The following is a 14668-nucleotide window of genomic DNA, read 5'->3' as shown; positions in this document are numbered from 1 at the left end:
GGCCGTTCGGATATTAGAGGGATTACTGTATATATATATATATATATATATATATATATATATACACTGTACATATATATATATATATATATATATATATATATATATATATATATATATATACATACAGTGTATATATATATATATATATATATATATATATATATATACAGGTAACTCGCACGGAACACGTGGGTTTCGTTCCTACCGTGCCGTGTTAGGTGCGAAATCGCGTATATTTAAACTACTCCGTATTTTGCTCCCTAGACCCCCCAAATGTGTTGTTTTGCTGTTATCTGTCACTAGAAAGCACTTTAAGTGGTTAGAAGGTTTATTTAATGTTATAACTCACAAATACAGTACTCCTGAGCAAAACTTCAACACACAAATACTGTACGTAAACACAAGGAAACATTCCGACGCCGATCATAGGTAATCATATAAATCAGGTTAACTGGTACCAGTGCTTTAACTTTCATGTACATACCAGAACAGTACATATTTAACTTAGAAATGCAGTACTGTGATATCGAATGATTTCAGTACATAATCTGTTAGGAATGGCTGGAAAAAAAAAAATGTTATGAATACATTTTCACCTTTTTGATATATGTTTATGGTAGTTTCGAGTTATTTTTTACGTTATCGTTGTGCCCATGCTTGGAAAAGGGAGCGAAAGAGTTGAATTTCAGTCCTAAATGAGAAAACTGCACGTCCTCCAAGGCTAGACTCTGCCACGGGAGAATAAAGTGGAGGGTCAGTCCGATTAGCAATACGGAAGTTGTGTCACAACTTCCAGCTCCCACACCACGAGAATGGCTAAAAATAGAATCGTAATGCAGTTTCAGAACTAACAATAAGTCTAATTATTACGAATACAGATACAAAGCAGAAATAAATACCTTTACAGACAGGGAAAACGTATTTCTTCCGTCATAACATGTTCATCTTTCTCTATCATTTTACGTTCATCTTTATCATTTTACCTTGTTATTTTCGCAATATATATTGCTGTCTCGTAAACAGGGTGGTTGTTTGTGTTTTGCAAGGGAGGAAAAAGGTTGTATTTTCTGTCTGGATCGAGATAATGGGTGTAACTATGTGTGGGTAGGCATGGCCACGAGCGAAAAAATCGTACATCCACTCATCACGATAGCCGGTGGTGAACTGACAGTCTGACAGATGATACATGAGAGGGTGAAGTCAAGGTCATGTCCCAGATTTTCGTTCACTTCCCGAAAGTTGTCACAGTTTTCTACAAGTTGCAAACCATTACAGCAAACCTGAGCAAATAGGTAAAGATACGAAGACAAAAATGTATTTTTCTCTTATTATAAGTCTTTAACGAACAAACAAAAAAAAAGGCAATATTCCGACGCCGATCATGGGTAATCATATAAATCAGGTTAACTGGTTACAAGGCTTTATTTAATGCTTTAATTGCTTACAAGTACATACCAGAACAGTAAATATTTAACTTACAAATACAGTACTGTAGAAAAGCTGTACAGTAAGAGTTTAACGAACAAACAAAAAAGGCAATATTCCGACGCCGATCATGGGTAATCATATAATTCGGGTTATCTGGTTACAAGGCTTTATTTAATGATTTAACTTTATTTAAGTGCTTACAAGTACAGTACATATGAGAACAGTAAATATTTAACTTACAAATACTGAACAGCACTGTGGAAAAAACGAACAAATAAAAAAGGCAATATTCTGACGCCTATCAGGTAAACTGGTTATAAGACTTTATTTCTTGCTTTAACGTTATTTAATAGTACTTTAAGTTGCACATAAACTTACCAGAACAGTACAGTACTGTAAATATTTAACTTACAAATACTGTGCTACTGTACTCGGGAATGTCTCACTCACTGAATAATTTCCCGCCTAGATCGTCACGTAATCAAAACAAACCGCGCGCTGCAGTGACGTTCGAGGATTTGATCTTTCAAAGGCCTCTCCTGCGTTAATTTGTAGTTTTCATAATGGTTTTTTAATCTTATGTTGTCTTATATGTATCCCAGCCCTTACCGTGTATAATTGCGAGCGCGTTCCGTGAGATCGTGTTCCGTGCGAGTTACCTGTATATAGATATATACATACAGTATATATATATATATATATATATATATATACAGTAATCCCTCCAGTGTCCGGATCAATAGAGCCATCGGTAGGTTCGGTTATTGGTTTCGTCCGGATATTGGGCCCCAGCTTATGGACTTGTACTTATGGACCCTAACTCAGAGAAACACCTATACAACTCCCTCTGGACATGCATAGCACCTATTTAAGACCCAAATCACACCAATAAGGCACATAAAGGACTGAAATAAATGCAAAAGAAACATAAAATGAGGGTTTAGAAGTATGTTCATACATTAATAAACATTCTGGTACTTATGGACCCTAACCTAGCCTAACTCTGAAAAACACATTCCTACTGCACATGCATGAGGTAAGTATAGTATGGAAAAAAGTACAGTATGAAACATTCTGGCTACTTACAGCAAGTCCCTGGCCACCTCGATGAATAACCGCCTCCTCTCGGACTCTGACAGTAAGAACGATTTCCTGAAGCACTTGCAGTACACACATCCTGAAGTCTTGCACTGAACTTAGTCAATAACACACAGAAGTCCGTTCTCTTCACAATGTTCACTTTAGTCCAAATAATGTTCCATTTTAATTTTGTGTTGCACATTAACTTTTCCCAATTTTTTTTTATTTTCCAAATCCAAAACAAGGAAGGTTAGTTACGTTAAATTTTGTTTCCACTGAGTCTTTTCTCTCATTTCGAAAACCTTAACACAACACACCGTTTTTTTCACTGCACAATACTCAAAATTCCCGTGTGGTCTAGTGGAGAAGTTCTTGCTGTTTATTCACTGTCAGAGTCTGAGAGTATCACTGGCAGGCGACCAAGGGGTGCATCGCTGGGTCGTGGTGATGGCGTACCGACTACAGAATACTCTGAGGAATTCGCAAACTCACATCGAGCGGTGACTCCACTGTAGCTGATGTGCTGGGCTGTGGCTCGGAGCATGAGGGCCTGTCTTGGGGAGGCAACGGAGTGGAGCCAGGGCTTGGCACAGCGGGGGTCACGGGCCTGAAAAAACTGTCAATCGTTGACTGACGCAATGACCGACGATTCTGGCGATTGATGATGCGCTGCCAGAAAGCACGCACTTCCTCCACGAGTCCCAAGGGCCCCATCTCCCTGTCGCAGTCCGGGTGTTCCAGGTAGTCTAGGACGAACTCTAGATGTTCCCGGAGTGCGCTTAGCTTGGGGATGGCTGGAGTAGTGTCCTGCTGAGAGGAGTCCGCATCATCGTCGCCTTCGTCGTCGGAATCTTCAAGTTCGGGACTGACACCAGCAACCGAAGACGCGATCTCGATATCAGACAACGTCTGATACCCAGGATCGCCCTCGTCGTCGTCCAACCACTCACGTACATCGTCCACATCAACATCGTCGCCGTGCGTACGTAGCCGTGCATGGAAGTCATCCACGTCAAAGCCCAGAAAATCGTACTCCACATCTGTTCCGAGAAGCAGACGAGACCAACCATTTTCAAGAGTTTTCACAGGGACTTCCTTCCATGCACTAGCCCAGTTGTACAGCGCAGACTTGATGTTGTAGCGGCGAAGGTTTTCCAAAGTCCGCTTGCCTCGAGTGTCATGTCCTTCCCTGCGCTCGTCCTCGTCCTCGAGAACAACCATCACCTTGTCCAGGAACTTCCGATGGTACAGGCGCTTTGTTGCCACGATCACTCCTTGGTCCATGGGTTGAATGAGAGCAGTCATATTAGGTGGCGGAAACATGCACCTAATACGGCCATTCTCAGCAACCAAGTCCTTGTCGCACGGGTGGGCAGGTGCATTGTCGAGCAGAAGGAGAACCTTTACCTGGTCGCGAGGGATTCCCAGTGTCTTCGTCTGGTTCTGGATGACCTCCTTGACGAAGTGACGGTGAAACCAGTCTTTGAAAATCACAGCTGTGAACCATGCTTTCAAAGAATGGTACCATACGACAGGAAGGACATCCATCACCCCACGAAGGCACCGAGGCTGCTTTGCACGGCCAACAACAACGGGCTTAAGCCGGTGCTTGCCGTTAGCACTGGCACAACACAAAGCAGATATCCGTTCCTTAGAAAGCTTGCAGCCAGGTACACGCTTCTCCGTCTCATCGGCTAGAGTGTTCGTTGGCAGCGAGCGATAGAATAGGCCAGTTTTGTCTGCGTTATAGACATGACTGAGAGTGAGGCCCTCCCTGTCGATCAAGCCTTTCACCTTGTGCCGAAACTCGTCAACTCCATCCTCGTTAGCGTCCAATGCTTCGCCATGTGCTTTACGGTTAGTAAGGCCACGTCGCAACTTGAACGCGAAGAGCCAACCCTCGGATGCCTTGAAGTCTAGGACGTCGTGAAGCCTTGCAAACTTCTCAGCAGCAGCCTTCAGCTCCGTTCCACGTACCATCACACCAGCTGCACGTTGCTGTCGGTACCAAATCAACGTGGATCGGTCGATTTCTGCAAACTTGGGGGTAAACATAGCCTTCCTTTCCACGTTGCGTTTGCTTCTCGACGAGAAGTCAGCCGTGTACTGCATGAGCTTGTCTCGGGAACGTTTGATATCGAACAAAGTTGATCGGGTCAGGTTAAACTCGCGGAGAATGCGTGAAGAAGACCAACCCGCATCAACTTTGTCCAATATCCCCCTCTTCTTTTCCAGAGTCAACACCACTCTCTTCCTTTTCTCAGGTGGCGGGGCCATCATCACACACACTAAGAGGAGGGCCGAGAGCAGCAGGAGGCCTTGTAGCAAGTACGGCACCACCACAAAAGCGAGCACGTGGGCAGCCATTGCGAAGAGCGTAGGTCCAGTCGCGGTGAGAGACAGGCGGGAAGTGGGGAGGATGCAGCGGCGCTCTATCGGACGTCGGAGGAATGACGAACCAAAAACAATGCTCTCCCGCGGCGCGCGCGGCAAGTTCAAATTACGGACGGCAAAAAATCGATTTTTAAAAATTTTTTGGGGGGTTTTCGGACCATTTTGGGAATGTTGGATCCCAGGACGATAAGGTCCGGGTAGTGGGGATGTTCGGTTATTGGGCGTCCGGATATTAGAGTGATTACTGTATATATATCAATAGCCCGACACCCTAATCCCGCAAAGGGTGGCCGCAGACAAGACGCCTCCAAGTTGCTCTGTCACCCACCATTTGACTACCCTCCCCCCAACTCACTCCCCCCTTCCTCATATACCTCTCAACTCCATCATATATATATATATATATATATATATATATATATATATATATATATATATATATATACAGTATATATATATATATACAGTATATATATATATATATATATATATATATATATACTGTATATATATATATATATATATGGCCTGTATCGTACATTGCAGAATGCAGCTAGGAACAGTATAGGAAGGTTTGGCATAGTCTTCGTCCCATACTTCAGAAATTATTGTCAGATATTTGGGGCTTGTATTTCACATTTTAATTTACGTTATGTCCCATTGTTAGAGAGCAGAGGAAGTATTTATTCATTTTATTTTGTTTATAAAGGTTTCATCACTTTTGCCTGCAACATGCTTTGTCACCTAATGGCAGCTCTCCTCACACTTAGTCTCTGGCAGCCTCTCTGTTCAGCCCTGAGGTCACACTCTTTGACCTCATCGCAAGCTTCATTTGGTGTGCCTCCCGCAGTCCCATCACTTCTTATTTTCTGTACCCAGTTGTCATCATCCGTCCTTTCAGCATGCCCAAACCACTTCAGTGTACACTTCCACATCACAGTGGTAATTCAAGTTCCAGCCATCCTCTCAACTCTTCAATCATATTCCTAATCCCTCCTGGCCTCTCATTCAAGAATGCACAACACATCCATCTGATCATTATCATTTCTGTACTTTTGTGCTTACAGATATCTTCTTCCTTTACTGTTCACGTGTCACTAGCATACAGCTTTACACTCCTAATGTAAGCTGCATTCAAGGACTGCTTACCTTGGGGGGAGAACTCTCTCGGTGTCAGGTGAGGCAACAGCTCACTGACCTTCCTCCAGTCACTCCTTACCTTAGCTGCAGTGCCCCATGTCAGGACATAATATGTCTTCCAAATAACAACTCTTCCACACACTCAAGAGACTCTCCAGCAAGATCAGTCCTTTCATGCTATTCAATCTGCACCCATCTAGCAGCAAACTCTCATCCCCTTTCTGTCCAACTCTCTAATGCAAGAGTTACTCCCAGCCCTTCATTCATGCAACAGGTCAACTCTGGAACTGTCTCCCTCTGTCTGTATTTCCTGCTTCCTATGATCTCCAATCTTTCAAATGCAGTGTGTCCAGGCATCTCGAAATGATCGGATCATGAATTTGGCTCTTTCTTGTATTTTGTTTTTCTCTTGGAGGGAACTGTTATTGCGGGCTCATGGGCTTTGGTTCCTTCTTCCTCGCATAAAAAAAAAAACATGCTTCCCCTGACACAGTGCACACAAGAAGTCATTGTTATTTTGCAGTCTATCTCGTAATACCAGGTCTTATGCACCCATCTGTCACAAACACTGCTTAAGGTAGAGTTACTTCCTAAACCCAAATATACTTAAGAATAGGTTATTACAAACAAGTCTGCCCTAAGACACCTGAGGCAGTGTGTTTACATCTGTGCATCCTAACCTAACCAAACTGACTAGTTTTGGCCCTCAGTACTCCCCATAATTTTAACCACCAAGGATTACTGCTTAGCCTAACCTTGAAAGCCCTCAATACTATCTCTATCTATACCAACCAGGCAAATACTTCTAACCTAACCAGCACATGAAATATCGCTGCCCAGCATCATGCATATTTCGCCAAGCATCAATTTTGGCACGGGAAAAAAAAAAAAAAAAAAAAAGTGAAACTATTTTTTAAGTATTTAAGTGGTAGGTGGGGACGCTCACCATCCACTCACTCGATGTAGTACTGCTCAGGTGCCTGCCATTTCTCCTCTTCCTTATAGCTCTCTTTCCTCTTCTCTCATTCTTTCCTTCATTCTTTTCACTTCCTTCTGTCTAGGGGTGACTCTACATTGAGTGACAAGCCAAATGGTTTCCTGTGCACAAGGAAACCATTTACTACGCTGGGTGGTAACCATATAACCAAATTATGCTGGAGAGTCCCTTGAGTAGTGGGAGTTTTGTCATTCGAAGGACATGTTATGTGCTAGATTTGGGTGGTGAGGGTAAGGAGTGGCAGGAGGAGGTTCAGGGAGCCTTTTCCTCCTAACATTGAGAGGGCTATCTCTCTCTGCTAAGGGATTTTTGTATGCAACACGTGTAAGGAGTGTAATGCCATATAGTAGCGAGGCCTGGGCAGTAAAGGAAGGGGATATTCGTTGGCTCAAACGTATAGAAATTACAGTGATTAGATGGATGTGTAGTGTGTTCTCTTAATACAGGGCCTGTGGGTTTGTAAGATTGCGATTGAAGAGTTGTGAGGAAAGATGGGACTTTAATGTATTGGTGTTGTGATGAGGAAGGGTAGATTGATATGGTTTGGGCATGTTTAGAGGATGTAAGATGACAACTGGATGTGGAAGGTGAGAAGTTTGACCATCAGGGTAGGGTTGTGAGAGACTGACTGAAAAAGACCAAGGATGAGGCCATAGAGTGTGACCTTAGGGATAAGGGACTGAATAGGGAGGCTGCCAGGGGTTAGGCCTAAGCAGCGTGGAGATCTGCCATTAGGTGACCAAGGTCAACACATGAAACATGTTGGAACCTTTAAAACAATATGATACGATACAGATGGGGGGTGGGATTACTTGTGAGATGTGAAGACGGTGAAGTAAGTGCACTTGGTTAGTTTTTTACTTCTCTAATACATGTATTTGTTTCAGGTCGTAAATTGAGTGCTGAACTGCTACTGCGTCTGAGTCTGCAGCGTGGGTCTCTTAGGTACCTGCTGGAGTGGGTGCAGATGGCCCTTACTGCAGCCACCACTGCTGCACCAGACTCATCTGATGGGTAAGCCATTTTATCATTTGTTGAACAGTTTGCATGGCCAATACTCCCATTTTTCCTTGAAGCCTTGGGGGTATGATCAGGGACAAATGTTTTTTTTTTTTTTTTTTTTTTTTTTTTTTTTTTTTTTTAAAGGAGGAACCAAAGGCCATGAGCCCACAAACTGTTCCTTTCAAGAGAAAAACAAAATACAAAAGAGAGCCATTTTCAAGATCCGATCATTTCGAGATGCCTGGACACACTGCGTTTGAAACAGTGGAGGTCATAACTAGCAGGAAATACAGACAGGGAGACAGTTCCAGAGCTGACCTGTTGCATAAATGATGGACTGGGTGTACCGGTTAACTCTTACATGAGACAGTTGGACAGAAAAGGGATGAGAGTTTGCTGCTCGATGGGTGCTACGCGCCTGTTGTAGAGGTGGAGGAATGCAAGCAGACAGTTCAGAGGAGCAATGACCATTGAAGTAGCGATAGAAAAGAGATGAAGATGCAACAGTGTGGTGAAGAGACAGAGGTTGAAGGGAGCCAATAAGAGGAGGAGAGTTAATGAGACGAAAAGCCTTTGACTCCACCCTATTGAGAAGAGCTGTATGTGGGGAGCCTTCCCACACATGAGAGTTGTACTTTACACGGGGACGGATAAAACCCATGTATAAAGTCAACAACTGTACAGGGGTAAAGAAGGAACGGAGTTGGCTTAGCATATAAACACATACTGTATATATTCCTAATATTCATAATGTGAGGAAGTGTTGGTATGTTTTCTGCTCATAGATGATGCTTCCTGTTATAATGCTTATGTATTCTTAATCCGAGGGATCCTGAATTCATTTTCTACTCTTAGATCATTCTTCTGGATTTGATTCATGAGGGAGGAAAGTGATGATTCCTTACAACTTTTGACCCTATCTGTACCTTAGGAGATTGCTTTCACTTTCATTTTAGCACTTGGTCAAGGTGAGTGGTGATGAGTACCATTAGTTATATTGATTCTGATAATAATATTGAAGACTGCAGGGAAATGTTGTGATTGGTTGTGTCTGTGTATTAAATGACTAGTTTAAAGAATTGTGATAGTATTGCAGGGTTGGCATGATTAAAATCAGATGGTTTAAAAGTTAAAACATTTGAATAAGCAGTTATTGACACTTTAAATGTGTCAAAATTGTTGAAAACGGATAATTTCAATGTTATTCAGCTACTCATACTTAAAAAGAGAATTAAAAGGAGAACTATACATTTAATGTATTTATTGAAGTAAGGAGAATTCTGTCTATCTATGTAATGCCAGATGCCTTAATCCCATACGGGTTGGCCACAAACAGATCGCCTCCACGTTGCCCTGTCCCCCGCCATTTCATTGCCCTGCTGCCGGCTCACACCCCACTCCCTCATATTCTCTCCACTCCATCCCTCCATCTCATCCTTGGCCTCCCCCTCCCTCTTTCCCCCTCCACCTCACTCACATACACTCTCCTCGTCAGTCTCTCACTCTCCATCCACATCACATGGCGAGAATTCACTGTAACATAAAATATAAGTTACCTGTTATGATTGCACAAGTATTGAAAGAAAAATGCTTCCTTTTATTAAATAATAAGAAATGTATAAAAAAAAAAAAAAAAAAAAAAAAAATACTGTACCACAGATTTAATGTCTATTTCTTGCTTTTTAAAATCTTCAGAATTCCAGTAGTTATTATCAGTTTATGTATTTAATATTGTAGTTTTAAAATATTAATTGGATGTTATACCAGAGTCATAAGTTTTGGTGTGCTATATATTAACATACTTGATTATTACTTATAAAACCATGAAGAATATATGATTTCCATTCATCTTTCCAGTAGTAGCCTTGAGAAAATAGTAATCATTTAATTTCTTGTCCAATTGCAGTGAATATATTGTCTAATCAGAGCAAACTTATTACATTTTATATGGATGAGTTAAACTGTGCCTGCAGAGTGGAAAAAGGCTGTGATTGTACCCCTGTACAAAAATAAAGGTGAGTGAAGTGAATTCAAGAATTATTGTGGCATAAGTTTATTGAGTGTGGTAAGGAAGGTATTTGGACGAATTATTATAGAGAAAGTAAGAGAGATATCAGTCCTAGTGAGTGATGAACAGGGTGGCTTTAGAGTGGCAGAGGATATGTGGATCAATTATTTGCAGTGAGACAGATAGCAGAGAAGGCTTGTGAGAAGGACCATAAGGTGTTTATGGCATTTGTGGATCTGGAAAAAGTATATGACATAGTGGACAGAGAAGGATTGTGGAAAGTTTTGCGCATGTCCGGTGTAGATGGTAAACTGCTAGGTGCCATCAAGAGTTTTTATGATGGTAGTGAAGCATGTGTAAGGGTTAATGGCCGTCTAAGTACAGGTAAATGGTTCACGATCGGTGTGGGGTGTGGCAAGGTTGTGTGATGTCCATATGGCTATTCAATATATATGTGGATGGGGTGATGAGAGAAGTAAAAACATGAGTAATGGAGAGAGGGGTGACGTTGGTAATGAATGGTGATGGATGGAATATCTCAAATTTGTTGTATGCTGATGATGCTGTACTGCTTGCAAGTACCGGAAAAGAACTCGGTAGGCTAGCTCAGAGTTTTGCTGAGGTCTGTGAGCTTCGTGCCTTCAGAGTAAATGTAGAAAAGAGTAAAGTGATGGATATTGAAAGAAGTGACTCCCAGTGTGATGTTACAGTGAAGGAAGGGAGTCTGGAGTTGGTGAGAGAGTTCAAATACCTGGGTACAGTGATAGAGAAGAAAGGAAAATGTGCAAAAGTTGAAAGTAGAGTGACACAAGGAAGAAGAGTTGCTGGTGCAATGAAGGCCTTGATAAGAAACAGAGGCTTGAGTGTTGCAGTTGCACAAGGCTTACATGAAGGAGTGTTAGTGCCAGCTTTAACATATGGATGAGAGACTATGATGTGGCATGAAAATGAAAAGTCAAGAGTAAGAGCAGTGGAGATGGGACTGCTGAGAAATGTATGTGGAGTACAGAGGATGGATAGGATACGAAATAATGTGATTTGTGAAAGATGTGGAGTGAGGAAGTCAGTGGACACCAGAATCGATGAGAGTGTACTGAGATGGTATGGTCATTGAGGGAGAATGGATAACAACAGAGTGGTGAAAAAGGTATATCTGAGCGAATTTGAAGGAGAGAGGAGGCGAGGTAGGCCAAGGAGAAGGTGGAGAGATATGGTGGATGAGTGTTTGAGGAAGAGAGATTTGGAAGTCAGTGACATTAGGGTACTGACAAGAGATTGAGCTGGCTAGATGAATGTTGTGAGGAGAAGTGCATGATCAGGAATTTGGCACCCCTTTTTAACGTGGCAGCGTCCAGATTGACTCAGTCAGATACGTTATGTGGAGCTACGGAACGTGGTGAATGTTTCTGGCATATCCAATGGAGCCAGGATTCTGGGGGCTTGAATGGTGAGTGAATGGAAGCGTGGCCTATTGGATTGGGCAAATTTGGGCTGTCTGGACATTGCTATTCCTCACCCTGCCCTAAGATGGGAAAGGAGGTCCGGATGATGATGATGATGATGATGGTGATTTATTTTTCTTTATCAGACATTTATAGTTTACAGTATTGTGGGACATAAAGCAGAGCTTTAAAGACTGGTGCATATTCATGGTTTTTCAGATGTACAGTATTTAAATCGTGGTTCTGTACATTGAAAGGGTACAGCAAGGAAGAAGTGTTGCTGGTTCTTTGAAAGTATTGATAAGAAACAGGGAAGTTAACATGGAAGTAAAAAATTCGCTGCATGATAGTATTGTAATACCAATTCTAGCGTATGGAAGCGAAGCTTGGACTTTGTTGGAAAGGCGCAGGTCAAGAGTGAGAGCATTGGAAATGAGTTATTGGGCTTTGTTGGAAAGACATAAGTCAAGAGTGAGAGCAATGGAAATGGGTTATTTAAGATGAGCACGTGGAGTTACATGGACAGACAGACTGGCAGATGAGGAAGGGAAGCAGTGTTGTGGTGTGGATGTGATAGAAAGTGTTAGGAGAAATACATTGAGTTGGTTTGGCCACGTGCAGAGGATGGAGAGCGAGAAACTAATGAGGAGAGTGTATGTGAGTGAGGTGAAGGGGGGAGGAGTGGAGAGGTATATGAGAGAGGGGGGTGTGAGCTGGGGGGAGGGCAGTGATATGGCAGGGAACAGGGTGAAATGGAGGTGATTTGTTTGTGGCTACCCCTTATGGGATTAAGGCGTCTGGCAACATATAGATAGACATTTGTGACTGAAGTTATAACAGTTGTAACATTTATGGCATGATTTAAATCACTGTTTTGTTGTAAATCATTTATACTGTACTTTTTTCCAACCCTGAAATATTGTTGTATTGCTCGTGTGAGCTGAAACAACTGTGTCCTTTCACTGCATGTTCTGACCACTTAATAAAGAACTGTGGTATGTTATGTGAAAAGTATTCCCATCTTTCTTATGAAAAACTTGTTAAATGAAAAAATACTGAAATCTCCAGACCAGTTCAAGGCGTTTCCCCAAACTGTGTTTAATTAAAAATGTGTTTATGTTAAAAATATAATTATTTGTTTTTTGTTTATCAAGGCTCCAGCATGCATGCATGCATCGGCCATGGTCACCTAATGATGTCTCTCCATGCAGCCTCTTTGTCTAGTACCTTATCTCTGAGGTCACACTCTGAAATCGTGTCCCAAATCTTCTTTGATCTGCCTCTCTCAGCTGTACCCTTAACATTCTTACCTCATGCCCTCTGTACCCAGGTGTCATCCAACATACTCTCCACATGTTCAGACCATATCAGTTTTCTTCTTTCCATCACAACACAATACCTTCAAGTTCCATCCTTCTCAACTCTTTGCTCCCTGTCATAACCCCAAAACCTGTCATTCAAGAATTCACCACACACCCATCTAATTGTTATCATCTCAGTATGTTTGAGCCTTCAAATATCCATTTCGTTTACTGGCCAAGTGTCACTATTGTACAGCATTATACTCCTAACACTTGCTGTATATGAGGACCCCTTAGCACTGAGGGAAAGTCTTCTCAATAATCAGGAGAGGCAACAGCTCCCTGGGCTTCTCCCAATCTCTCTGTACCCTTGACACCAAGCTAGCACCAGGCCCAGCCCCAGCACAGATCACATCCTCCAAAGTCCGAATGATAAAACTCCTCAACACACTCAACAGACACCAGCAGAGTTAGCCGTAAGCCACCCCTCTGCCTCTGCACCTACACACTGCACATGTATCAGTATTATTTTGCAGCTTTCCTCCAGCCTCTATTATACACTCTCCAGTTATAAACACTACATAAAATGGGGTTACTTCCCAAACCCATGTGGCAAACTGTGTATGGCCATACTCCTTTTGCTTTGACGTACCGCCACCAGCTCTAGATTTGTTTTATTTGCATTTACTCTCAAACCCTTTAACCCCATTGCATCTTTCCATCCATCCATCCATCATCTAATCCGGTGTTGCCCCATGAGGAGCGTAGGGACCCGGGGGTAAGCAAGTTTGTCCTGACATGTAAGATGTGAGTGACCAGCCTCATTCATCCCTGAGTGGCATTATGTGAGGAATAAACCCCAGCCACCCCATGGATTTAAACCTGTACAGGCTCAGTCCGATTGGAGTTTCTTAATTGCCCACTAAACCACCAGGTGCCATAATTTGGTTATATGGTTACCACCCAGCATAGTAAATGGTTTCCTGGTGTACAGGAAACCATTTGGCTTGTCACTTTGTGTAGAGTCACCCGTAGGCAGAAGGAAGAGGAAAGAATGAAGGAATGAAAGTCGGAAGAGGAAGGAAGGAAGAGATGAAAACGCAGGCACCTGAGAGCAGCACTACATCGAGTGAGTGGGTGGTGAGCGCCCCCATTTCCACTTCCTAAATCTTTCCTCCACCACCATCTCATTCCCTGTCATCAACACCAAGCCATTAGCATACATCACCTATGGGAATCCAGTTCTGAAGTCACGTAATAATACAGTACTTCAGTCACCATGATAAACAGTAAGGGGCCTAAAACTGATGCCTGGTGCACACAAACATTCACAGAAAACTCATCTTACAAACCTCTGTTCACTTTCACCTGGGTGTGAGCACCTTTGTACATTTGTTTAACCCCTTTTATTGGTATGATGACTGTTATTGTTTACTCTTGCCACTCACAGATATTTATGTATCATAGGAAAGGCCTTTCTGCCTCAAGAAGGGTTCATAAATGCTGTATATAAACCTGACGAGTCATATGGATGGAGTGTTGAGAGAAGTAAAAATATGAGTAATGGAGAGAGGGATGGTGTTTGTAATGAGTGATGATGGATGGAATACCTCAAATTTGTTGTATGCTGATGGTGCAGTGCTACTTTCAAATACCAGACAAGAGCTTGGTAGGTTAGTGCAGAGTTTTGTAGATATCTGTGAGTGTCATGCCTTGAAAATAAATGTAGAAAAGTGTAAAGTGATGGTTATTGAGAGAGAAGGATCCCAGTTTGATGTTACAGTGAATGGAGAGAGACTGGAATTGATGAGAGTTCAAATACCTGGGTACAGTGATACAAAAGAAAGGGAAATGAGCCAAAGAAGTGGAAAAT

General features: G+C 42.3%; 1 protein-coding gene across 1 annotated transcript in view; it reads left to right on the top strand.

Moving 5' to 3' along the window:
- Window positions 1–14668, top strand: part of LOC145403091 (putative E3 ubiquitin-protein ligase HERC1) — a 597230-nt gene that overhangs the window by 43122 nt on the left and 539440 nt on the right. Inside the window, 1 exon segment of the mRNA XM_080274923.1 lies at window positions 7930–8056. Within this exon segment, the coding sequence (XP_080131049.1) occupies window positions 7930–8056 (127 nt within the window).

Source organism: Coenobita brevimanus, chromosome 60 (genome assembly GCF_032717465.1).
Source record: "Coenobita brevimanus isolate Jiangsu-jjx chromosome 60, ASM3271746v2, whole genome shotgun sequence".
In the NCBI taxonomy this organism is placed as follows: Eukaryota; Metazoa; Arthropoda; class Malacostraca; order Decapoda; family Coenobitidae; genus Coenobita; species Coenobita brevimanus.
Note: the sequence above shows the minus strand (reverse complement) of the source record. Positions and strands in the feature narration are given on the sequence as shown.